We start from the raw sequence: 27,789 nt of genomic DNA on the forward strand, positions 1-27,789 counted from the left end.
TTTTGTTTTGTTTTTTGAAAATGTTGCTTTTTTATGGCACTTATTCACATATTTTAAAATGGAAAGAGTTACAGTTAAAGGCATATTTCAAGTATACAAAAATAATACCTAAATAGGAACAGAGTAGTATACTATGTGCAAAAATAATATATAATAGTTATATAAAAACTTGAAGTATGATGTTATGTTCACTTACATAATTTACAAGTATACTTGCAGTATAAAACTACTAAACGAGTATACTTCAAAGTGTACTTTCATAAACTAAAACATGTACTACAAGTTTTAAAATAGTATACTAGTATACTTATAAGTTCACTTGTAGTACCGATGCAGTACAAACGAGAAACTTATTCGTGAACTAATTGTGCACTTAAAGTTTACTACTGTTACACTTATAGTACACTTAAACATATACATTTATATACTAAAAAGTAGGCTAATTTAGTCCCAAGCAGTATTGAAATAGTACACTTACAATTTTACTACTAGCACATTGATATCAGTATACTTACTACATAAAGTATACAAAAAAATATCCTTCAACATTAAGGAAACATAAAACTTGAAGCATATTTATTTTCCGTAAGGGAAGTGCAGAGGCATTGTAAGTGTGAACATGATAGTTATTGTAGTTCTAGACTAATGCCCCGTTTCCACCGAAGTTACCCGGTTGTGTCCTAACTTTTAAAATGGTGGTTGAAATAAAATGCTGCGTGGAGTCAACCAATCAAAATGCTACGTGAACTCAACCAATCAGCAGGTTCAGCGCCCAAGTCCCAACCCCAAAAGTTCCTGAACTTTGAAAAAGTAGTCCCTCGTGAGCAGGGACTTTTTGAGTTGGAAATTTTACCCGGAACTTCATTTAGACCCTGGTCCCTGCGGTCAAAACACACCGAGTACCACCACAAAGTCCCTAGTTCCTGGGGAAAGTTCCTGCGGTGGAAAAATGTATGCATTTACTCATCTCACTTGCACAAAAACAGATTCAATACTTAGAGCACCATGTAATGAAGAAACACACAACACTATATTAGTAAATAAGGAATGCTGTAGCTTAATTTTACTCAATTTGTAGATAATTCCAGAAAAACTATTAAAACATTTGCACTGATTTAAACTAAAGCCTCATAAAAGTTAGATCTTTGTGGTCATGCTGTTACAAAATACAAGCATAACGTTTCAGCAGGGAATAACAGTCACAGAAGAGTGTTTTTTCCATTTTATTTTCTCAACAGACGTCACATTTTTCTTCCAAAGAGTACACATTTTTTACATCCAAAAAAAGAAGACTTGGCTTTGCACACAACAAAAGAGCAACAACAAGCATCCCAAAGTAAGCATGGGACTTGAAAGCGGTTTTGAAAATGTTTCAAATATTTGAAGCCCCTCATGCTGTGTAAAGCTGTTCCTCTTTCCAGTTCAAAAAATGTTTAGATGTGCTAGACGCTGACATCTTCAGCGCACATACTGTATACGGTCACAAACATGTGAGGCGCAGGGCTAAAAAAGAGAGTGGGTAGAATTTGACAATTGACCTTTCCTCACTTTGGATTAGAGTACTGGCTCCATTTCTCTTAGCACAACTTTACTGCTCTGATAATGCACATAAATAGGCAATTCCACAATAACACATTAGGCTTGAACACTTTTATGCTTTCACAGAGAAATTCAATCTCTATGTACATTAGTCTATTTATATTTCTTTCTAAATTAAAAGGTCATTGAAGATTCAGGTAAAATCTGAGGCAACTAATTTTGCTAAACAAATTAAATCAAGTTTTTAGTACCCTATATATCAAATTACCATTGTATTACCACCTGATACCATCACTCTACTATAGTACACTTTTCATAGTCTGGTTGCAACAAGTGAGCAAAGCCATCTGGCCTAGTTTACTCCATACGGAATAAACTGCGTTCAGCTCGGCAACATGTACAAAAAACCTGGCTTTGAAGCCTTACCCTAGTTTGTCTGTGTTTGGGGCCCAGTTTGAATTATGACTACAGGACATTTTTAGAAAGTTGGCACGTCAAAAAACAGCTTTGTTAAAAGCTTTGTTATCCATCTCCTTATATAGTACTAGTCTGTTTGTTAACGTGTGGAATTTTTGAGGTCAAAAATGGCTGTGGGTGTTTATAGTCTTGCAAAGTGTTTCTTTGTCAGATGATCGCAGGACGGAGAGTTCACTCATGTAAAGTGAGTTTGTTTTCATTCAGAAGTAAAAGCATTTTAACTTGTTGCACTCAAGTGAGAGGAGAAATAATGCTTGCTACATGTTTAAAAGTCAATACAAACACAACTAAACACAAAAAGGGACAGAAATGGTGCTTAAAGGAAAAGTAGGGCCAAAAATGAAAATTATGTTATTTACAAACCATAATGTCTTTCAAAACCTGTGTGATCATACAGGTTTGGAATGACACGAGGGTGAGTAAATAACAAAAAATAATTTGTGGTGAAATATTCCTTTAAAGATACAAAAATATAATAACAACATAACTTTAACAAAACAGCGTAAACTAGACAAAGTAAGAAAATGTCTCTTCATTATTATTTTTTCACAGCAAATCTCCTGTGCAGGACAAATGGGGTAGAGGGACAGAGGGATGCTTTGATGCTGTATGTTTTGAAGCATCTTTTCAGAGGCTGATCAAGTTCAGCTTCTTTAGGCACCTCACAGTCCCATTGTCTCTGATCAGTGCAATTATTTTCTGGACAAAAAAAAGTCCAGGCGTCCAGGCAAGAACGTTTGACTCCTGTCTACCACTTCCAGAGCCAGCTACACAATTAATGAGCTACCTCTAAAGCGACCTGTTTTCCAGCTTAGCAACACTGTGTTCATTCATGTCTGGCCACTTCTTAGAGAGAAATTCTCATTAGAGTCTGATATTTATGGTTATAAAAGGCACTTAAATTGTATCTGTAAAAAAAAATGTCCATGGCAAATGCACCTGGTTTAAATACTGGCAGTCAGTTTAAGCGTTTGGCTGGGATGCGCTAAAATGTTAACCAACCCACCAGAGTCTATCTAGTGTCTGCATCGCACCCGCCTGCAGGAGTCATGGAGCACATTGCCCTCTGTGGGCTGGAAGTATGAATTCCAATATGGCTTTTACACATACAAAGGTTTTGTACAAGCTACATTGTTGTTGGCTGGACACTGTCCTTGTATTAAAGGTGCCTCATATTCCAAGCTGTTTTGTGCTAAAGATGGGCAAGTTGTGATGTCGGGTTGTTTTGGATGCGCCAGCCCATTCTCTGGACTGGTTTTCACTCCTTCCAACTCCAGAGGAGATGACTCATGTAAGTCCATATCTACTGGAGCCTTGGATCTCCTCCTGCGGCGGACAACCACAACAGTAGCTACGATGGCAGCAACCATCACCACCGCCACAGCTACCACAATGGGTATGAGAGAGGAAGAAGGCTCAGTCCTGTCAACGCTGGGCTGGTGGGAGGAGGGTGGGATTCCTGATGTGTGAGCCTCCATGCAGTCACTAACTGAGTCATGGACCGGCTCTCCCAGTGGGCTAGCACATACAGAATAGGTGCTGTTTGGCTGTAGCCCTCTAAGCGTGTACTCGGGGTAAGTTGGAGGCACATTCAGCTGTAGGGGCCGCCGGTCTGGGCCTGACAAGTTTCGGTAAGTCAGACGAATTCCACGGATGTTTGGTCTTGTGTGAAAGTAACGGTGAAGGTCTAATGAAATGGAAGTGCTGGTTATGTGAAGAGAGCTGATTGTGTTGGGCTGTATTGTAGCAATGGTCTCGATAGAAACTCTAGGTGAAGGCGGGGGAAGCATAACTTCATTTTGAATCTCACAGTAGAGTCCTGACATTGAAGACGTGCACAGACAAACCACCAAACCATTTGAGTCAAATACGCATGTTCCCCCATTTAGACAAATATTGGAGGGGCACATAATGTCCTCTTCTTCAGAATCTTCTGGGATTCTTCTGGGGAAGGCAGTGGTCTGGGAAAGAGGGAAGCTGTCTAAGTCTGCTGAGGACATCTCACTTGGTGGTGCCGGGGGAAGGGCGTGTGTTGTGCCTAATGGTGTGGTGGAGTTTGTGGGCTTGCTCGTAGTACTACTTGTCCCTGCACTTGTTAACTCAATGGTTGTTGTGGGACAGCCAAAATCTTTATGCTCCAACTTTGCCAAAACCTTTCCAGAGTTTATTGGGGGAAAGTGGCAACGAGTCTCTTCCATCCTCAACAGCTCTACATGTGCATCCTTTAGCCATGTTGGGAACCAGGCCAGTGGGCAGAGGCAGTTAAAGGGGTTTTCAGCTGCGGTGAGCTTCTCAAGTTTGGGGAAAAGGTTGAAGAAGCCCTCGGGGAAGCCTTGCAAATAAAGGTTGCTCAAGTCAAGCTCTAGCAAATTAACCAAATTTTGGAAGTCTTCTTGTTTTAGGGATCCCAAGGGATTCCCGGTTAAATTGAGGTGCCGAAGACCACCCATTGCTCTCAGTGTAGGTTGCATCTCTACAAGCAAGTTCTGTGAAACATCCAGCACATGTAGGTTCACCAGGCTCCTTAGCAGCTCCTCATCCAGACTGGTCAGCTTCAATCCAGCTATTTTAAGAGACTCAAGGTGTGGTGTCTGTAAATCTTCAGGTCCAAGTGGTGGGATACTATTATAACTAAGGTCCAAGTGGAGCAGTTTGGGCAGTCCCAGAGCTGGCAACACACTAATCTTATTCCCCTGAAGCTTCAGCTCAAGTAGGTTCTCCAGTCCCTCAAAAGCAACTGGGTGAATGCTCTGGATGAGGTTGCTGTAGAGATACAACCTTTCCAGGTTGACCAGTCCTGTGAAACTGTCTTTGGAAATGTGAGTAATGCGGTTTGAGGAGAGATCCAGGTTGCGTAGAGAGGAGAGTGGGCTGAACACCCCATCAGGGATTTCACTGAGGGTATTCTGACTCAAATCCAGCATCACAAGCTCGCTGAGCTCTACAAAGTCCTGCTGTTGCAAGGTGTTGATGTTGTTCTGAAAGACGTAGAGGTCATTTGTGGAGGAGGGGAGGCCACGAGGCATGTAGATCAAGTTCTGCTGGACACAGAAGATGAAGCCAGGGGGGTTGCAAGAGCAGTTTGGAGGACATCTGCTGCTCAGAGATCCACACAGCAAGTGAAATAAAATGAGATGAGACAGGGGAGATAATGGCCGCATCGTCGGTCAGCGTCTGGCCTTTGTGATTGAAACCTGCAATAGAAAAAAAAGAAACCCAATAAAACCTAAAATCTTGTTTACACATTATTGGGCCTTTGACAGGACTGTCCAATCCTACTCTTGGAGGGTCACTATCCTGCAAAGTTTCGTTCCAACCTCAATTAAACACAACTGAAATAACTAACCAAAGTTTTCAGGAAAAGCAAACTTTCAGTCAGGGTGTGTTGGAGCAATTTAGAGCTAAACTCTGCAGGACGTGGAGCAGGATTGAACATCCCATGGCTGGCCTATGCAGTTCATTATAATATTAATACATTTTATTGTTTGATGTTCAGTCTCGCTTCTCTTTGCTATAACATTTTGGTTCTTTTGTTGGGACTGTGTAAAATTTGGGTCCTTAAGCAAAACCAGTTTTGAACAATTGCTTTACATGACTTGTACAAACAGAAACATGCATGTTTGAAGCTTTTGTCAAGTCCATCCCTACACAGAGAAAACAACAACCGCACCAGGGCACAGTAATGTTGACTAATTGTTGTGATGACCCAATGAACTTTGATAATTAGGTTGCACAATTATTGCCGGTAAGAAAAGACAGGTTGGTCTGAAACGTTGTGGCAGAAATCACCCATTTACTACATTATTGTATTGCTTATTAATAACTAGAAATGTTCAGTAAATGTGATCTCAATGAGTCGGAATGGCCACTGGTGCCTCAGTAAAAATGAATAAACGGGTACATGACTCCCCTGATGATTTGTGCACTGTAATTAAACCTTGTTTCATAGTCTGGCTGAGGAACTTTATCATTATTTTCCTGTATTTTCTGAGATCATCCAACAATGGTTGTGGTAAATATCCCAGTTGACCGAATGTTGACTGAATGTCTGTTGACCTGCCTTGCGTTTAGTTTCACTTTTTCCACTGTTTGCTTAATGAGTTCATCTCAGAGAGTTTAGACCTCATCCCAGAATGTGTCCTTAAAGGAGCCCACCCAGTTTCTCAACTCTTCACTGACACAACTAAGAATGTCTGAACTTAAGTAGCTATTTAAAAGTGACAGACGGTCTTGTAGTGATTTTAAGCCTCTAAATTTTCAATTAAAGTCCTTGTGTCATTTTGTGTATCTAATTGTTCAATAATCTCTCAGATGTCTTTGATTTGGTGAACAAAGAGCCTCCCATCTTCTCCTCTGCTGAGGTAACAATGTGTATGTTTGTGAGCACAAAGAATAGTTTACTGTTCCAACAAGAGTTCTGAACGTTAAAGGGCCAGTCTATTGAGGGAGATGAACAACCATTCGTTTGGCAGGTACACTCACTCTTTTCATCCTTTTTTTCTGTCAGAGTTCCCTTTTGTGAGCCTCTTTTTCTCACATCAACCATTAATCTATTTTTCTCTGCCCTTTCGTTCCCTCTTCTCCTTGAAGGGCAATGGCTTGGCTATTAGGAAGGCTTGTGATTGTTTGCTCATAGTCTTGTGATATTTGCTCACCCTTTGTTTTAATCTAATCTGAAATTGTTTCCATTGAAGACTGTTTGACTCAGTTGCATCACTGTGGAACATGATATCTACTTATTAGCTGGTTCAAGCTAGTCATTGGCTGGTCAGCTAGTCATCGCTTTCCAAAAATCAGCTTGACCATCTATGACCAGGTTGTTGGGACCAGCTAGAAACCAGCTACCAAGTTTCTAAAAATTAACAGTGTATGAGTTTACCTACTTTGCCTTGTGTTTAGCTAATGTGACATTCAATTTGGCTCAATTATTTGAATAATTATTCAACCATTTCATCTTAGTCTGATAACCCTTTGGTTTTCCTTTCCATCTTATCTGATGTATATTTAGTTTTGATATTTTAGCTGTAGTTTTTCACATTAATTGTATAGCTTTGTCCTTGTTTTGGCTCTCCATTCAAGCTTTCCTCTTGCTAAACACTGTGTTTGTACTCTCTGTAGGTTGCTTGACTTTTGACAGAAACTAGAGCCATTTCATTAAAGTGGGTTGATACCTTTCATTCTGCCCTCCTTCCATTCTCCCTTTCCGCACAATCCCACCGGCACGGCAGGAATTTTGCAATAACCCTAAAAATCCATCTTCATCACAGGGAGGTATGGGGCCTCCAGAGGGTTTGACATTTCTCTCTCTCACTCACTCTCTCTTTATTTGTTTCAGGGTTCATGCCCGTGTTTGCCAAGCTTCTGTCACAACTGATTGCGTGAAAACAGGTTTGACGAGGGTGGCATGATGAGCGAAAGGAGGTCACAGGTGAAGCAGAGCCGAACACCTTTTGTTCCCTTTATTCATCACACATCAGAGTAATCTTAATCTTAGTCAATGATTAATAATAATGCCTTAAATTGCCAGCATGCTTTTTTATAAAGGGAGTGTTAGAGATGTGCACTTAAGGAACGGTTCACCCAAACATTTAAATTCTGTCATCAGAATTTGCCCTTCACTTTTCTTCACAAAATGAAGAAATGTTTAAAATAGTCAATGAAAATTGTTTTGGACCCCATTGAGTTGCAATGTACAGACACAACAATTCAAAACATGCTTGATGACATGAGGGTCCGAAAATAAACACAGGGTTTCTCTTCTAATCTCTTTCTGATTATGACACTTTTTTAGCCTCTCGCCAAACACACAAGAACACTGGCAAGCTTACACACACACACACACACACACACACACACAAATCAACACACAGGTAACACTCCAACACACAGACACACACTCCCTCTGGGTTTGGCTCAGCTTCATTTTATTCCTAAGCCATGAATGATGAATGAATGCCCAGCTGAATGAGAAACCAAAAAAACATCCGTTTGCAATATTATTAGACTTCTCATTACTTCTGACAAGTATGTATTTTTTAATATTAGTCAGCGATGAGAGAGGGATTTAACAAGATTTAGAAAGTGGAGAGACACAATATGAGACACCTCGAATGACCCTGTTTACGCAGAAGTTTGTATTTGGTATGGGTTTTGTTTTTAACTCGTTCTTTTTTATTCTTTATCCTTCCTTTAAAAACTTCTTTAGAATGACAAAGTTCTAAATAACTACAGCCGAAACCAAAGGATTTGACTAAATCCTGCATAGAGGCTAAGAAGTTCAATAGTGTGTGTATATTTGTAATATGATCGTCATGAGGAGAGACCAGAGAAAGACAGTCATTGGGGAACTAACTAAACTAACTAAATAATAGTGGTGCTACTAACTTATCTAGATATAGTGTTACAGTAGCTTATTTGTTTCATTTTCCCCAACAATAGATAGTTTTTGTTAGTAGCTTGTAGTGTAGCTAACTATTTTTGTTAGATATTTAGCTACACTACACACTACTGATAAAATATTTAGCTAGTAGCTTGTTGTGTAGTATAGCTAACTGCTTATTGTTAGTAGTGTGTAGTGTAGCTAACATTTTCTTGATAGATATTTAGTTACACCAAATATTTAGCTACACGTTTTGCTAGTAGCTTGCGTACTATAGCTAATTGCTTACTGTTAGTTACTTGTGGTATAGCTAACCATTTCTGTTAGATATTTAGCTACACCAAACGCTACTGATAAAAAATATTTAGCTACAGCTTTTGCTAGTAGCTTGTTGTGTTGTAGCTAACTGCTTATTGTTAGTAGCTTGTGTAGCTAACTATTTTTTGATAGATATTTAGCTACACCAAAGGACACTAATACAAATATTTAGCTACATGTTTTGCTAGTTGCTTTGTTGTGTAGTAGGCTATAGCTAACTGCTTATTGTTAGTGGCTTGTAGTGTAGCTAACTCAGCTACTTTTTTGTAAGATATTTAGCTACACCAAAAGCTACTGATAAAAATATTTAGCTACTGCTTTTGCTAGTAGCTAGCTTATATATAGCTAACTGCTTATTGCTAGCTTACAGTGTAGCTAATTATTTCTGTTAGTAGATTGTAGTGTGATTAAATGTTTTTAATAGTTTAGCTAACTGTTACATGTTTGCAATGTAACCAATTACTTATTGTTAGTTAATTACTTTTTCTAAATAGTAGCTTGATTGTTGCAGTTAACCTATTGTAAATTAGCTTTTAGCTATAGTTTCAATATGTGTGACATAATAGGCTACACACTAACATTTACTAGTAGGCCTACAGACAGAGGTGTAAGTGTGTGTTTCTTTGAATAACATATTTGCAACGCTACTGTCTTGCCTGACATTAATCACAGCCACACGCATATATTCACACACACAGATAAATACACATTTCCGTCAGCAACTCCTGAGACCAGCTGGATTGTGTTACCCAGAATGCATTGGGCCGGTCTCTCCGGGTGACAGCGTGCTCCCATTAAGTAACTGTTTTGCCATTAGGGTAGGGGGAGGATTTCAGAGAGGAAGCCAAAAAAAAAGGCATCTGCATTTAAATGTGGATTTTGTGCGAATGTGTGCACACCGTAAGCAACTGTTTGTGTTTACACAGGCTGGAATCAAGCACATGAGCATGTGGCTGGTTTAAAATATGAAACAGATTCATCTGGATAACTGTGATTTTCCTCATGCTTCACTTCAACCACAACATAAGCTTCTAAAACAGAGCCAGAGCCAATCCGACTAGCACTAAAATCACAAATAAGATAGCTTCAGTATCTTCACTCTTTCTCCCTTGGACATCAATGAGATTAAATGGGGAGCAAATGTTGACTTTTGCATGCTAGGAATCTCACCTCACCAACAATATCCGTGTGCTTAGATTTATCAGGATTTCTGTAGAGATCTCAATATGAACTCAAGTATTTCTTATCCAATTGTTCTGAGACTAAATTATCTGAGCTCTGTTATCCACATTTAGGCTACAGGCTATACACTTACTGTACAATTTTCAGCATTTGCAACCATTTTTTGTATTGGTATTGATTGGATCATGAAAAGTGCCATTACATTAAGTGCCTTAGCTATTCTTGACTATTTTTCATTTTTAATATTACCCAATAGCATGCCTGACAATAGCTGTTTCCATCCAAAGCTGCGAATTTAACTTATGTGCAAAATTGGAATATAATGAAACATTTGCTAAACATTGCTGTTTTCTGACAGCAGAAAAAGCAGAAAAAGAAAGTGATTTCTGAGCTCTATATATCAATATAATTATTGGTTACACTTTATTTTGATTGTCTCCTTTAGACATTCCCCATCCCCATCCACTGAATTGGCTCTATCACCCTCTCTCCTCTCCATCAATAGCTGGTGTGTGGTGAGCGCACTGGCGCCGTTGTACTGCATCCAAGTGGATGCTGCACACTGGTGGTGGTTGAGGAGAGAGTTGTAAAGTGCTTTGGGTGTACAGTAGTACATATGAAAGCGCTATATAAATGCCTCATTCATTCATTCTGTGTAACTCTGCATCTACATGTCAACTAATTCTCAGTATTAGACTGTCTGTTGGGGAGCATCACAATAAAGTGTTAGCAGATATTAAAGGCACAATATGCAAGATTTGTGGATTAAAACATCCAAAAACCACTAGAACAATGTCATATATTTTGTTGATGTGTGTACTTACATTTTTATGTTATTTTGTAGAACCTATGGAAACACCAAATACGCTTTAATATATTATGTTTTATTAGACAGGTGAGCAACTGTTTGGATACATTCATCGAAAGGAAACAAATCATTGTTATTTAGCTCAACACAGTTGATCTTATTGTTTAAATCTCATTTTCTTGATTTACTGCGAGTACCATTTTTTACCATGACTAATATCGATCTAGCTTACTGCAGTGAGCAACAAGTGTCTCATATTTGTCGGCGAGCATTATAACATAACTTTCAACACACTCAAATGTATCTACTAGTATAAAACAGCACTGCATTACCCCACATATGCATGAGCGGAAGAAGCGAAAGCAGCGACTGTGGCATAATAAAAGCTCAGTGAAATCAAGGTGTCATCAAGCTATGCCTTTGTTTTGAATAAGCGACCTCTAGCGGCGAAAAATTACATATTGTAGCTTTAAGCGGACAGTCTACTAATACTCTAATGAGAGTTAGTTGAAATGTAGGTGCAATGTTGTTTATAGTCAACAGACTGTCTAAAGCGAACCATCAAAATAAAGTGTTACCTAATTATTTTGTATTATACAAATTTGTGTTATATATATTATAAATTGTTAAAAAATATTATATTGTCGTATAAATTACATTAATATAATTATATTAATGGAAAATAACTAGGGCTGGGCAAATTAACACGTTAACGCAGGCAATTCATTTTTTCAGCTTAACGCATTAAAAAAATGTAACGCAAATAACACAGCGTCCGTTTTTATATCCATTTTTGCCTAGCGTTACATGATCACGCTCCTATTCATGTAAATGCTTCCAAGCGCAACAAGACACAAGAGAACACGCTGTATGTCAATGTTCTGTCTGTGTGGCTGCGTCTCATGTCAGCTAATCGAGGGACACTCTGATACACACACACACTCGACGCACAGACAAACTCGTGTCAGTCTCCTGCTCACATCGAGTTCTCTTTTGCTCTTGAACAAACAATAACAACAACACAGAGAATTTTGAGTATTCTCATATTAGGAGTCTTAAATTAGTTAAATAACGTCTTAAATGAACTTAAAGAGTTGTGAGGAAATTAGTTGCGCTGGACAGCGCGTCAGATCCGCGTCATGTTCGTCAGCGGCCGTTCTTAAAGTGACAGGAGCACTGATGATGCCTGTCATTAATGTTCATCAAAGAACAACGGGAGAAGAGAAAATTGTAGCTTTAATGATGATTAATCTATATTTCATTTATTATTTATGCAGTTAAGAAAGGTGTTTGATAACTATTACATTTCTGTATATGTCTAACAGGGAAGGCCACAGGTAAAAAAATTACATTTATTATAATGGGTTATGTAAAGATTGTTTTAAGTTCACTTAAATTAAAAGTTGTTTTTTTAAAGCCTAATAAATGTTGAAATTGGGAGCTTTCAGTTATACTGTAATGTAACGTCATTAATATTTCATAGAGACATCAGTGATACTGGCCGTCATTCATAAAAACATGCCATTACAACACATATTTAAAATATACTGTCTTTAAATTGTTTCTACATTAATTTTGAGAGTAACTGAAATTATTACAATAACTACTTGCGAACAAATACAATTACTTGCGATTAATCGCGATTAATTACAGAAAAATGTGATTAATTAGTTAATTTATTTTAATCGATTCCCAGCACTAATATATATAAATATATTATAAATTGTAAAAAATTATTATATTATCGTATAAATTACATTAATATAATTATATTGATGGAAAATAACACAAGAATTAAGTACTTTGAGGTCAAAGAAGCCATAAATCAATATGATGAAATATAATATCCAAAGAACCAACTCAACACTATACAGCTGGAAATGTTCCTTAAAAAGAAGAGGGTAAACTTAAACTTCTGAAAAAAAGTAAGTATACTTCTTTTTTGCATTAATAATAATAATAATAATAATAATAATAATAATAATAATAATAATCAATACATAAATAAGATCAGAAAATAACTTTTATTTTAAAATACAGTGTAATTAATTATGACAATAGCAAAGATTTTAGGCTCAGATTTCTTTTGATTATTATTAAATAACCATAATTAGGTCCACTTAACAAGTAGTTTCAGCCATAGCATTAATACAAACACACACACACACACACACACACACATCATTCCCTCCAGACAAACACACTCTCAAAAAGACACAAAAGACGCTAAAAAGTTGCAAGTGTCTTAAACCAGACTAGGTGCAATAAAGGTGTATGTCCTCCCCCAGCTTTGCCCAGGGGCTTCAGGCAGTTCAAGTTACAATGAATCTACTGTGAGCGTGTGCACACCTGCTAGCCATGCACATCAGGGAAGACAACGCATTTCTGTGAGAAACATGAGAAACTTAACAAGACAAAAGACCAAGTATTCCAACATACACATGCCTCTGACACACGCCAGCCTGTCATATACTGTTACAAAGATCTATCTATCTATCTATCTATCTATCTATCTATCTATCTATCTATCTATCTATCTATCTATCTATCTATCTATCTATCTATCTATCTATCTATCTATCTATCTATCTATCTATCTATCTATCTATCTATCTATCTATCTATATGTATGTGTGGTCAACTTTAGCATTTCTGGTATTTTAGGATGGGTGTGTTTAGGAAAGATGTCATTGTGGTGTTTGTAGCGTCCTTTTGTGCTGCACATATTTTTCTGAAGGGCAGCATTTGAAAGAAGAGTGTGTTTGCGACTGGATTATCTGTAAAATGCTGTCAGGTGGCATAATCTGCAGCCATGGCATTGTGTGTGCATGATTCATATTCACTTTTAGTGTATATGATTATGCACTACAAAAAATGCAGTTGTGCGATTCAAAAATATCTACATCCATAAAACAAGAAGAATTAACTTCAAATGTGTTAATATGTGACATATCAGATAAGTAGATGTTATGTTTTGATGTTGTGGCATTTTAAATGTAGCCTATCTGTACATTGTTTAATGCCAAAATCAACCCTTCTCTTGCTTTTTTTTACTTTTGTTTTGTACTTTGTCAACCGTCCTCTTTATTGTCGCTTGATTTTTGACATGACAAGAGTACAATTAAATTGCGAGATCATCCGACAAATCTTTATTTACTGACAGCAGCGTTTATATCTGGTTGAGAGCGTTGCATTTGAGTCACGTGTATGTGTAGCACACAAAACGGATGAGAGCCGCTCTGGTAGAGAACAGTGGCTGGATGCAAAACCTTCAGCTGTAAAAGCTAAACGTAAAACCTAAAGTTACCGATATTACTAAACATGACAACCTGCAACTAATTGTCTAAGGGTGCATTGCGTTACACGTACAACCATGTAACTCGCTGATAAACTGTCATAGTACGATGTATTGTTGAAGAAATCAACTATAGTCATGACCGTTTGTTGTTGTTGAATGTTGGAAACCAAACAGCTGATGGATGGTATTTTTTTTCCTACTTTGGAAGTCAGTGGGGTCCATCAACTGTTTGGTTCCCCATATTTTTCAAAAGTAAATGATGACAACAAAAAAAAAGTCCACATGTCATAAAAACAAGAAACTATGCTTCTAACAGGTCGAGAACTGTCGTTCAAACCACACAACTTTGCAATGCTGTTTGTCAAGTCAAGTCAAGTCAACTTTATTTATATAGCGCCATATTATATTTTGTTTTTGATTTTGGCTTCCAACGATTATGAAAACATGATGCCGTTCCTTTCCTTTAAAGGAAGTGCGCTGTCACCATAACGTAACATCCAAATCAGTCGAATCATGTAACGTCACATGTAAAAGCATATTGAGCTGCAAACGCTTTCTGTCCACGTGATCCGAGAGATGGAGAGAAACATGGGCAAGTACAGGCTACTTTGGGCTTCGGTGTGCGCTTAAACGGACAAATACACACACAAATATATCAAAATGTCCGTCTTGGGAACTTAAATGCATTCAGTTGTGTCTTCAGTGAACATAAACAGCTGGGAAAGTAATCGAATGCTTGTCAGTGTATTAGGTCTGTGCATTTGGTCTTAAAGTGACAGTAGCCTAATAAACCTGAAGCTCTCTTTTTAATTTTTAATTTTAATCTATCAACAAAAGAAAATGAGATAATAATTCACTGAATCAATGTAAATTTAATTTATACAGTGAAGACCAAAACTTTTCTTCTTTTTTTTTTACATTTGATTATTCAATTTCTGTTTAGTAGGCTATTATTAGTAGTAGGCTAAATTGTTCATTACATGCATATTTAATTTTTTCTGGGGTTTTTTGTATTACTGAATGTTTCAACCATAGATTGTAAAAAAATATGGACGTAGTGTCCGTGACGTCACCCATAGGATTCACCCATAGCTGGCCGTTGCCATCTTGGCAGCGCGTCACTCCCGGATAACAGAAAATGGGCAAAAAGGCTGGACGTGGGTGGAGCTGAGATGACGCGATGACTAACAGACAGCAGATAAATGGCTATCCACCTGTCACTCAAAGTGGCCACGTCCTTAATAATGCAGAACTTTAATGCTTTATATAATGTAAACAAATGAGTTGTAAAAAAATTGACCCCCCCCCTCACAGTTGTCATGAAGGGCAAAATTAGCCGTATAGACCAAAACCACAATTTTTTGTACCAGGCTGTAAACATGTTTTTTCTGCTGAGATTCTGCTCCCTTCTGGAGCCTGTCTCTAGTGGCCAGTCGATGAATTGCAGTTTAAGTCACTTCCGTATTGGCTTCAAGGGAAACTGTGGGAGGTTGCCGCTTGGTTTCAACTCACTGTTGGTTGACAGAACAGATTAAGGGGTTGGTGGTCATTTTGGGTTTTTTATGAACGCACTGACAGGAGCCCCCAGACAAAGTTTTTCTTTGGACCGGCGCTGCACGATTCGTTGAACTATGCTGATAACGAAGGAACTTGCTACCATGGTTGGCTAAGGATGCTTTCGTGAAACGCACCCTAGTCCAGGTCTGTTCACACAGTGAGCGATTTCCGAGAATGCAGTTGCGAGTCCTGAAAATGTACGGATGGGAATTTAGTTATAGAATGCTGTTGTCACTCCAGTAAACTGTGTGTGAACGTAACCGTACACTCAAAAAATTATTGTATGATGCTGTTCACTATATTTAAGCAATTCATCTTGATTTAACACAATTATATCAGGTTTCTGGTTCAAATGTAATTGATTCATGTTAAACTGACTTAAAACCGTTACTCTTTGACATAACTTGATGTTTTCATACAATCCAAAGTTACCAAATCAAGCAGGACTTTCATTTCCCATCATGCTTTGCAAAGGGGCTGAATTCGGAGAGTAAATGTTTAAATAAAGTGCTATATGATGCATTTTTAACAAGATGAGAAAATTAAGAGACTTTTTAATGCTTAATGTTTTATGTTGGTATTTAAAAGTTTGTGTTTTGTTAGTGTTTTTGGAGGTTACCATTGTGGTGAAGTGTATAGCATATGCTTTAGGGTGAGGACCTGCTAATAACAATTAAAGTTGTTTTAATAATGAATGTAATAGCAATAATCTATGTTGTTCTCGGACAAAGAATTGACTCGGGTCTTCGTTCAAATTTCAATGGTTTACTGAAAGTTCTTGTACAATAAACAGAAATAAAATAAACTCCGGTCAAAAAACTGTGTAGCTCCGTCTTTCTTTTTGTCTTACTAAGGGGCGCAAAAATGAAAGCCACAGAGGCAGTCCAATAATAAAACGGAGCAAACCATTACATAATAAACATGGGGGTGTTTAACTAGTTTTTCTAGATACTAAGCTGTTTTTCTGGCTTACTTTCAGACCAAATCGGTGTGTAATAGAGTGAAACATAACAGCTTTCAAATCTCTCAAAGAAAAACAAACACACAGACGAACATATTTATCTGGCCAAGGTGAACAGTCATACACCTTTTAAAAACATTCAAGCAGCAAGTTATTCAAGTTAGCACCTTTTGTTATTTATTGTACTACGTGACACATAATGGGTGTCAAAAAAGTAAAAAACGTTGCTGGCCTAATGCCATAGATCGTAATGCCAAGACTCATACGCATGTACACATATTTTAGGCGCTAATGTCAGTCACCAGTCAAACCCTGAGCGTTAAATGATGTTTAAAACTGGTCTGCAGTCAAAAAGTTCAGCAGTTCATTACACGTTTACTCACATTGCACAGCAACTGTGCTAGAGAAAGGGAACGAGAGAGAAAGCTAAATAAAACCAAAAACTGCTGACTGGAACACAGTGATACCATACTTTTGTTTTCATACATCGAATTAATTTAAATCTGAATACGAATTAAATTAAATTAAAAGTCGAAAGTGTATTGAATTGAACCCACAGAGAGAAAAAAAACCTAAAAGGAATGAGAGTAAACTTTAAAAACATTTGAATTTGAATATGAACCTGATGAATGTCAATGAGAAGTGAATTGAACTGAATTAATAGGAATTGGAATTTGAATACGAATTGAACCGAGAGTGAGAGAAAAACATTTTGTTTGGAAAACTTTTGCATGGAAAACATAATAGGGTACAGTAAATTAAATCCATTTGAACTGGATCTGAACATGAATTGAATTGAGCAAGGGCTCCCACAAAACATTTGCAATGAACAAAAGCAAATCAATGTTTTCATTTGAATATAATGAATGACAAGTGAATTGAACACTCTTCCAAATAAAGATTCTTTATTGGCATCAATGGTTCCATGGAAACTTTCATTGCACAACAGGTTCTTTAGATTCTTTAGAATCGCAATAGAAATAGTCATGCAAATTAAGTACATCGAATCTGATTTTTAACATGAAATAAATGTGCATAAAGTTTAAAGTGAATTAAATTGAGCGCGAGAGAGAGAGACCTCACGGCTGGGACGTGCTGGAACAACTCGCCCCGCCACCCCCTTCTTGCCCCGCAGGGGTTGTCTTGTCTCCTGACCAGCTGTGTCAGCTTGATTGTTTTCTGTGTCAGGGACTCTAAAGACTTCAGTCTGTCAGACCAGACCAAATCTCAAAGCACAAATGGATGAGATTTTGCACATTTTCTTGGTCATTAATCAAATAATCACATTTGTGACACTGAGCATGTGATCTCCTTTGTTGAAAAGGTCAGATTTTCTTGCTTCCACTGAAACATGCTCTTTAGATGATCATCAGGTTCAAAATACTACAAAATCAAAATACTACAAAAATTGTGTGTTTTGAGCTCAACACCTCTTGAATTACCCAGCGGATCTCTTTACAACCCACAGCCCATTAAAACAAATAAACCAATGTCGGTTCACCTCCAGTGATGACGAGGTATGCTGGAACAGGACCAAGTACGTTTCTCTCCCTGCCTGTCCTGACCTGTTTGTACCGTGGTGACATTGAGGCCCTCTTGGAGTATATTTACTTCCTCCGAATGATGTAGCTCTTGCTTGTAATGTGTAGACGTGGTGTAAGCGTGGCTAAAGTAACTAAATACTACAGGGAAGTTCTCCAGCACACTACTCTGTTTGTGTACTGATGCAGCTCACTGAAAAGCAATGAAAGACGGTGTGCACTGTGTGTGTGTGTGTGTGTGTGTGTGTGTGTGTGTGTGTGTGTGTGTGTGTGTGTGTGTGTGTGTGTGTGTGTGTGTGTGTGTGTGTGTTTTAGAGGCTTATCTGATCCATCCTGGCAGTCTGCTGATGAATTTGCTCTGAGACAGTTCAATCGTGTCACTGATCGATTTTAGTGTGACCTCAGTGTAACTCTTCCAGTATCCTCAAGTTGCTCAAGTGACTTTGCTGTGTGAATATGCATTGATAAGCCAATCATAACAGACGTCATTTACATCATAAAGGAATAGTTCGCCCAAAAATTAACATTGAAGGATCAGGTGACACTGAAGACATTTGTCGTGTCCCAATTCGCTTGTACTACGTCCTAAAATTATTTATATTTTTAATGAATTTCTTTCTTCTGCTGAACATAAAGGAAGATATTTGGAAGAATGTTTGTAACCAAGCAGATCTCGGCAGCCATTGATTACCATGGTAGGGAAAAAAAATGGTAGTCAATGGTTGCCGAGATCTGCTTAATTACAAACATTCTTCCAAATATCTTCCTTTATGTTCAGCAGAAGAAAGAAATTCATACAGGTTTGGAACAACTTGAGGGTGGCTAGGTTGTGGACAATATTAGCCTTTAGAGTGCGCACCGATCTGCACTTCGAATTCTAAACAGAAATAGTCCATCCAGGTATCTTTGGAATACTCATTTCACAATACTATGATTTGGGACGCACTAATTCTATTTCTCGAATACTATTTAAAGGGATAGTTCACCCAAAAACGAAAATTTGATGTTTTTCTGCTTACCCCCAAGGCATCCAAGATGTACGTGTCTTTGTTTCTTCAGTAGAACACAAATTAAGATTTTTAACTCCAACCGTTGCCGTCTGTCAGTCGTATAATGCATGTGAATGGGGTCCAATTCTATTAGAGTAAAAAAAACATGCACAGACAACTTCAAATTAAACCTTGCGCCTTGTGGCGACACATTGATGTCTTAAGACACGAAATGATCGGTTTCTGCGAGAAACCGAGCAGTATTTATGCTATTATTTCACCTCATATCAAAATACCGCCCTGATCATAGAAATATATACGTAGATTCCTAATTCGACCGATCCACACAGGCACTAATGAGGCATCTATGTATATATCTATGACAGCGCCAGTATTTTGACTTTATTCGCAGGAAGTTATGGCGGTCTGGAGAGATGATGACATTCGTCTGATAATAGGTGAAATAATTCTCGCAGAAACCGATCGTTTCGTGTCTTAAGACATCAATGTGTCGCCACGAGCCGCAGGGTTTAATTTGAAGTTGTCTGTGCATGTTTTTTTTACTCTAATAGAATTGGACCCCATTCACATGAATTATACGACTGACAGACGGCAACGGTTGGAGTTAAAAATCTTCTTTTGTGTTCTACTGAGGAAACAAAGACACCTACATCTTGGATGCCCTGGGGGTAAGCAGAAAAACATAGCATTTTCGTGTTTGGATGAACTATCCCTTTAAATGGATGGATAGTTTGCAAATTGGGATGCACTCATTTACTTTCTTCTGTGAAATTTGATTACAATAAATTGTAATCATTTAGTCAAAGCCTTCCAAAATAGCACCAAAACTGTAGATTCTCAACATCTTCCTGACCTGTCAGTGACACGTGCATGTTTTGTATATGTTTTGTAAGAACTTACTGTTACAGCCTTAATATAACTCAGCCAAAGTAATCAGAGAAGCAGATCCCTTTGATCAAACAGTGCTCTCCTGAGCGCCTGCGTTTGAAGGAAGGTAGACGGATGTTTGCTGTTCTTGACTTGTGAAAACCTGAACACCACCCAACAGATGCAGCCAAAGGACATAACTCTCTGTCCTCAAGCAAAATAACAAGATGTTACAGCTCACATTCAGAAAAAAGAGTGAAAGAGATGTTTTTAGTGCACATGGGATTGTTTTTACATGCAGCTTGCATCATAAAAAATTAAAAAAAATCATAAAAATGTCAAAATAATGACTGATTCCGAACAGGTTTCCTGATACTAAAACTTTTTGTCAAAGTGCTGCACAAAAAAATAAAGTTTTAAAAATAATTTATTATTATTAATATTAATATTAGTGTAAGTATTATTATTATTACATTATATTAGATTAGATTCAAGTTTATTGTCATTACACATGTTCAATGCAACGAAATGTGTTATATTTCTGTCACAATTTCAAGTCAAACCAAACTTTTATTTTGACGGGTTGCCATAAAGACCTGTGAGTTTCTGTGTTTATGATGTGACGATAGATTTTCTCAAATGAAATGGTAAAATGCTCAAGAAGTGACTGCATCCTTGTCGTCACATAGTGAGGCAGCAGATGCTGAAAACACTGCAAGCGTCACACGCGCTTCAGTGTGTGTGTGTGTGGTAAATGAAACCACGGCGTCTGCGGCATTCATTCACAGAGTCAAGCAGAACATGCAGGATTTGAATATAAATAGTCTTTTTGCTGTTTAATATTCACAGACACTAGTCTATATCTCGATTTGATTGAAGTGTTCTGACATGCTTTTTATTTATTCAAAAATGTACAAATTACGTGAAATTCCACATTATACCATAAATTCCGTTTTTTTTAAGACTGGATTCCGTGATTCCGTTCGCGTTTTCTGCATCGCGGAAATAATAGGGCCCTATACAAGCAATACATCTGTGGCTGCATGATACATTGGCATGGAATAAAAAACTCATGCTGAATAGAATAGAATATAGAGCTCCTAGATATAGATATATATAATATAGACCCCCACTCCCCGGGACGCAGTGGCCCCCTCAAGAATTATGAATGTCCACCCGCCCCCCAACCCCCCCCGTTTGTGCGTCCTGGCGCCTGATCCGACTCCTTTTATCTTCTATTGGCTGGATAAACAGATAGACTCACACTATTGGTTGAGCTAGTGTTGCTATGTGCTGCTGGTCAGGATGCACACACAAAAAAAGAGTAATGTTTTTAGTGTTTACACTTTTCAGGGAATTCAACCAACGAATGACTTTTGTATAGTTGTCTCTGCTGCATAATAAGCTAGGATAGGAAGTATTTTAGTGCAGCATGCAATCTTCTAGTTGTTGTTTTTTTTGTGTACATTTTCTGACCTCTGTTATGATTTATACACGTGTTTATATTTCTTTGTTGCTCTTGGTGCTTGCCTTCACTCCACTCATGATCATGCAAACAGCAGGGTTGCCATCTAAACTGTGTTTTTATAAGTCCCCGTGTCACCATGACACGAACATATATAAAATAAATCCTAAAAGCCACAACATGAGATAATACCGCATTTGAGCTTTTCTTCACCAGCTTTCCTTATCTCTTGTCAGCAGTTTTGGGGGAAGCTATTTTGAAACTACACAGTTCATAATTCAAAGTGGTTAAACTACACTCAAGCTCCTCTTATTTTAAAAAAATGTACTTTTGGAAGTACTTAAAGACCCCCTGTGATGAAAATCAAGTTTTTAGTGTTGTATATATGTTTATGTGGTGTTTTTAATATGCTTTAAGATAAATAATGTGCAAATTCATAAGTCAATGGCATTGCTGAGTATTTTGCTAGATAAGAACTAGGGATGCAACAATACAGTTAGTCCACGGTTCAATACATACCTCGGTTTTTAACCACGGTTTTCGGTTCGGTTCTGATGGCTTGTCACATAAAGTTTTTGTTATTCTATTCTTAGGCGACAGGAACAGCAAGAGGTTAAAGAGAAAAAAGACTATTTTTTATTGCAATACTCTTTCTTTATTTTACTTAAAAGAATTGAAAAACCTTACTTAAACTTAAAACTTTACTTAAAAAAACCCTTGTACACATTCCTAGTGTATTGTATAATATAAAATAAATATATATAAAGATTTACACTGGCAGCTCAGAGCTGTACAGCAGCATTTAAGTATGAAATTGAATGAATGAATGTAAAAATAAAACACTACATAGACTTCACTATAAAATATACACTGATTCTTAGCTACTGTATTAGTTTTTCAGTCAAGAGCAGCGAGTGATTTTCTCTTTGTCTTTTGTTGTTGTATTAATAGTTCACTCAAAAATGAAAATTCTGTCATTGAGAAATGAATACAGGTTTGGAACAATATTAGAGTGAGTAAATAATGACATCATTTTAGAGGTGAACTGTCCCTTTAAGGACAGCATGTTCACTACTGCCCTGTTGTCAATTTAAGACCTCAGTGCATCTAATATACAGACACGATTGCGATTTTACTTTCACTTTAGACATAACCGACTGTGTTTATGTTAACCATGTGTGTATTTGACAGTATTAGCGCAGTAAGGCGACTACTTAGTCCAGTAATCGCGTGTTTGACAGGCGTTTAGTGCGCGCGCTCTGAAAAGCGCATGTTAAAACCGCGCACGCGAATGAAACCGGCAAGCCTTTAAAACGCATGCAAATAATGAACTTTGGTGATTGTGAATAACTCTAGTGTTCCGTGAGTATAACTCCTCCATGAACGTGTGATGTGAATGTATGTCGCGTTGTTCAGTATTGGGATGGAGGCAAATTATAGAATTTGTAGAAAAATAATGAATTAAATGCGAAACCGAAAAACCGCAATTCACAAGCGCGTATTGAACCGTGAATGCCGTACCGAACGGTTCAATATTATATTGAGAATTGTGGCATCCCTAATAAGAACCTATTCCAGTTCTGGGATCGCGCAGAGCCTCTGAAGCCCTTCGAATCGCTTTGCAACGGCATTGATTTGGACCTTCAACATGATGGCTATGATGGGGAGAAAAATCCTGGAATGTTTTCCTCAAAAAACTTAATTTCTTTTCAACTGAAGAAAGAAAGACATGAACATCTTGGATGAGAAGGGGGTGAGTAAAATATCAGGAAATGTTCATTTTGAAGTGAACTAATCCTTTAAAACTGCAGTGAACCAAAGACAGTCTCATAAACACTAAAGATGAGCGGGTGGGTCTCTGAGCTGGTGCGAGTCAGTGGAGGCGGAGCTCATTTGAATATTCATGGTTCCGCGTATACTAAACGAAGTAAGGGTGTATAGGTACATTCAAGCTATTTTAAGGCATGAAGACATTTTTTTTCACAGAATTTTTTTTTTAAATATGTCATTTTGGTTATCAAAGATAAGTTTTAAGGGATAAAATGTACTACAGGGGGACTTTAAACGGGCAGGATCTTTCAAAACATTATGATCTGATTATAAAATGTATAATATTTATAATATGTATAACGTTCTGGCACAAAAAAAAAAGATTTTTAGATATCAAATCAAGTCATTTAAATGTAAGATTAATTTATACTAGATTATGGAGATTATCCCCGATATGGATTCCAGTATAGACATTCATACATATATATATAAGATCATTATGTTTTTTACAGGCCCATATGGAACCCACATATGAATATTTGAACTGATTTTTTTGGGGTACATTTTGCAGATTGTTTTTCTAAACAGTAGCTGCATGCATAATACAATTTAATACAATATTTAATAAAAGAGCAAACAAGGGGCAGGAAATACATTGAACTTTTGAATGACAGGCGTTCAAATTATTCTGGCCTTGCATTTTATTCCATTGTGCCATCTTTTGTGCTCTTGTATTGCAATCCTTTGTTTAGCCAACACTTTAAGGAGGAAGAAACCAAAGGAAAACCAAATCCCATGTTTTAGGAGGACGGCTCATGCTTTGGCAGTCACTACCGTAAAAGATTTTAGTGATTTTGAGTGATCAGTATAATCCAAACAACAAGCGACGCATTTCTAGAGTTTCCATCTGACCTTTAACAACAGCCAGAGTTGTAGTCAAGACACAAAAGCCTCAATCTTTGCAATCAAAGTGCTTCTAACTAAATAATCTTCAGATGTCAGACACTTGACTCTACCTCTCAGACTATAAGGCCGTTCTTTACTCAGCATCTGCACACACTTATTCCTCCTAGCTGTGTCTTAATGTCCATCATGCAGTTATTAACTGTGACTGCGAAGCTCTATCTGAGATACTCCCCTATTTAGTTGTCATGGTGGCATGACCCGAGCACAAATTAGCTGACCCTTGGGATTATTCCAAGCCTGGCCAGGGGGGGGTGGGTTAAGCCTTCACCTCCGAAAGCCCACTCTAACGTCCCACTAGTCCCTTTAATTAAATTGCTGAGACACCGCGTCAGGAATGTTTGCCTGTGCTTTTTGCTTGCTCTCCCTCTGTATCAGTCTTTGCTTTTCTCATACGCTCGTCCCTCTTTCAGATCCTAAGTGCCCCCTCCGTGTTTGCCTCTCCCGAACGATGACTGGCAGACTGCCAGCTGATCTCTAACTCTGACCGAAACAAAAACGAGAAGACCGAGTTAACATGCTTTCTACAGTTATTATCACAAATTATATGAGGAATGCGGCCTAGATTACTAATGACGGTTCAGATTTCGCAGCTGGGTTCTTGGTCTGCTTTGACGTCATTCATAAACAATATTTTACTAAACAAACAGATAATAACTTGGGTTTGCTGCTCAAAGGGTCAGTTGAGTGCGAATATGTGGTTAGGCAATCTGTTGAACTATTGAAACTTCATCTCTACCAACAATAAAGGTTCTTCCAAGCGTTCTCAACGTCACAGGTTCTCCTGAAGCCCAAAATAATGAGTTATGTTATGTTGTTGTTTTTTTGTAGGGTTATCATGGTGACGTGTGGAGCATAAGCTTAGTTAGAGAACAGATGTTAAATGTATTATATTGCTGTCCTATTCAGCAAGTGCCATGCTATGCTAATGCTACCACAGCATTGTGTAACCAATTAGCAAGGTGGCATTTATTGAATTAGCTTAAAGCTAGTCTAGTTTCCACTACTAAAAATTTGAGATTGCATGACATTTTTAAGTTTAATGTATGAATTAGCTTACTCAAATATTTCAAGTTCAGAGCAATTCAAATGTATGATTACAAAATAAAAATCTGAAAGTTCTGCTTACTTAAACTTTACATTTTTAAACTTAAAAAAATTGAGGCAACAGATTGTCTCAATTTTTTGAGTTTTGACAACTTATTCTGGTTTACGGTTTATGTAAAGTGTCATGAGATGCTTTATGGTTCTTTAAAGATTAAACAAACATATTGGTCTCTGGGTTATTGCCAGCAAAATATGTTTTTCTAAAGGACTTACTATAAAGAATAAAAAGCATACACTCTTAAAAATAAAGGTTCTATCTGTCAATGGAGGGACAGAAAGAGATTCTCTCAGATTTCATTAAAAATATCTCCATTTGTGTACCGAAGATGAACAAAAGTCTTATGGGTTTGGAACGACATGAGGGTGAGTAATTAATGACAGAATCTTTCATTTTTTTGGTGAATATATATATATATATATATATATATATATATATATATATATATATATATATATATATATATATATATATATATATATATATATATATATATATATATATATATATTTGTATACAATATAATTGACAAGTTTTTCAGATTATAAAAATGCCCATCACAAAATGTTTTTTCTATGGTGATACCTTTATTTTTATGAGTGTATTCTAAAACCTGCACTTCACAGATGCTACCTCATATGTTGGGATAGTCTAGTGGGTATTTAAAGGCTGTGACCATTTTAACATCTCTGCTAGACCTCTTACCAACCACTGAGCGAAGGAAAGAGGGGCATACAGCTGAGGAGGAGGATTTCCAAACCTATTCAGAATCACTCAAATGAATGGCCAAAATCTCAGCATGTCACTCAACCCTTGCTCCAAAGTACATCTTAATAGAGTCCTCCACAAAACCTCTCCTCGACTGTTGAGATTTCTTTGAAGCAACGAAAATAATGGGGTTAAAAGCCGGAATAAATGAGCATAATCTTCTTTACGCCCTGTGAAACTAAACTAATTTACACCTGAGAACCACTACTCACCCGTTTAGGTGCCAGCAGCTTGGGCGAGAAAGGGGGTGGAGGTTTACAGGGACAATATTAGGAGCCTGACTTCAGCAGGTTTCGCATTGACAGCATACTGTATTGAGCACACGTGACAATAACGCTATCACAAGCGCGTTGCCGTAATCCAGCAATAATGTTAATGTAAAAACAATGTTTAACCCTTTCATATTAGCTAAACCTTTCAACACCAGTGCTAAATACATCTAACAAAAAAGCCGGTAGCCTAATACTTCTAAAAGGAATCACAGTAGTTTTCACGTTTCAGGATTGTGCTGCTGATGTTTGTCTTGCGTAAAAATGCATCGTGTGTGTGTGTGTGTGTGTGTGTGTGTGTGTGTGTGTGTGTGTGTGTGTGTGTGTGTGATCTAGATTTGTGCGCTGTAAAAACAATTATAGCACTTTTTGTAGATGTAGCGACCGGAAATCTCCTCAGGCGAACGGGGCTAACTTTTAATCTAACTTTGTGATTAAAAGTAGGCTACATGCGATTTTGACACATGCACATGGGTAAACAAATATAAAATAAAAAATGAAAACCAAATTTAGGGATGTCAACCCCCCAAACCCACCACCATATTAGCACAGATAAAATAAAACAATATTAATGACTAATGCAATACAATATAATACAATAATACATTATAGCCTAGCTAAGGTTTATTTTGCTGTAAGATTCACATCCTAATATGAAACTCGATTTTATGATTTATCGCATTCGTTATGTTTCGTACAATTCACAACCATGCATTCATCACCAACCAAAGCAATCCTTGAACGGTGATATATTGACTTGGGTTACCTGGTACGAATAGACATGCTTTATTGAAAGTAGCCTACTGAGCTCACGAGACCAGCAAGAAGCCGGTAGATTAAATTTCAGAGATTTTAACAGTTCCCTGCCAAAATTTCTGCAACAAAAGTAAACAAATCCAAAATTAAAACTAAATCTTGATTATTATTTGATTTGTCTTTATGTAGCCCAACTATTTTCAATGTTTTGTGCAACCCATATTTTTTTTATGTTTACATTCTGGCATATTCAGCAAGTAGCAATATAATGAATTGCACTGCTTACCTGTAAAACTTCCAAAGGCGAAGTAAGCGTGCGTTGTTTTATCCACAAGAGACCGCAGAATAAAAGAATGAAGCTCAAAACCCTTGAATGGTCATTCCCTAAGTAGGAATCATTTCTCCTGGAGACAAGCTTTGACACACATCATATGCAGCGCACATACGGAGCGTCCCTGATCCGTGCAGGTTGCGTCCAGCCAGACGTCTGAACTTTAGGAACACGCTGGTGTTTTTACTGAATGGCAGGAGCGCAACACCTCCAGGGTTTTAGGAAGGAGGAGCAAAACTCTAAAAGGCTTGACACAACTCTCCGTCGCCGGGCTGTGGCAACAAGGGGTATGTCGTGTAATACTATACTACTCCACAACAAATGTAGTTCGCAGTAGCCTACACTGTTGTGCCGTAGCTATACAGTATGCATTCCATACAAAATGGCGTAGTTAAATTATTGAAATTTGGAGCAAAAGGTCCATT

General features: G+C 37.6%; 1 protein-coding gene across 1 annotated transcript; it reads right to left on the minus strand.

The window, feature by feature from the left end:
* Nucleotides 1-1,036: 1,036 nt before the first annotated feature.
* On the minus strand, nucleotides 1,037-27,522 carry vasna (vasorin a). Its single transcript, XM_079808504.1, has 2 exons — nucleotides 27,320-27,522; nucleotides 1,037-5,210 (listed from the first exon to the last, which is right to left on the minus strand). The coding sequence occupies exon 2, from the start codon at nucleotides 5,175-5,177 to the stop codon at nucleotides 3,117-3,119; it is 2,061 nt and encodes a 686-aa protein (XP_079664630.1). The 5' UTR covers nucleotides 5,178-5,210; nucleotides 27,320-27,522; the 3' UTR covers nucleotides 1,037-3,116.
* Between the last annotated feature and the right edge of the window lie 267 nt (nucleotides 27,523-27,789).

Source organism: Gobio gobio, assembly GCF_949357685.1.
Source record: "Gobio gobio genome assembly, chromosome: 24".
Taxonomy (NCBI): Eukaryota; Metazoa; Chordata; class Actinopteri; order Cypriniformes; family Gobionidae; genus Gobio; species Gobio gobio.

Coding starts and splice junctions, on each gene's coding strand:
- vasna (XM_079808504.1), bottom strand. CDS start 5,177: ATGCGGCCATTATCTCCCCTGTCTCATCTCATTTTATTTCACTTGCTG.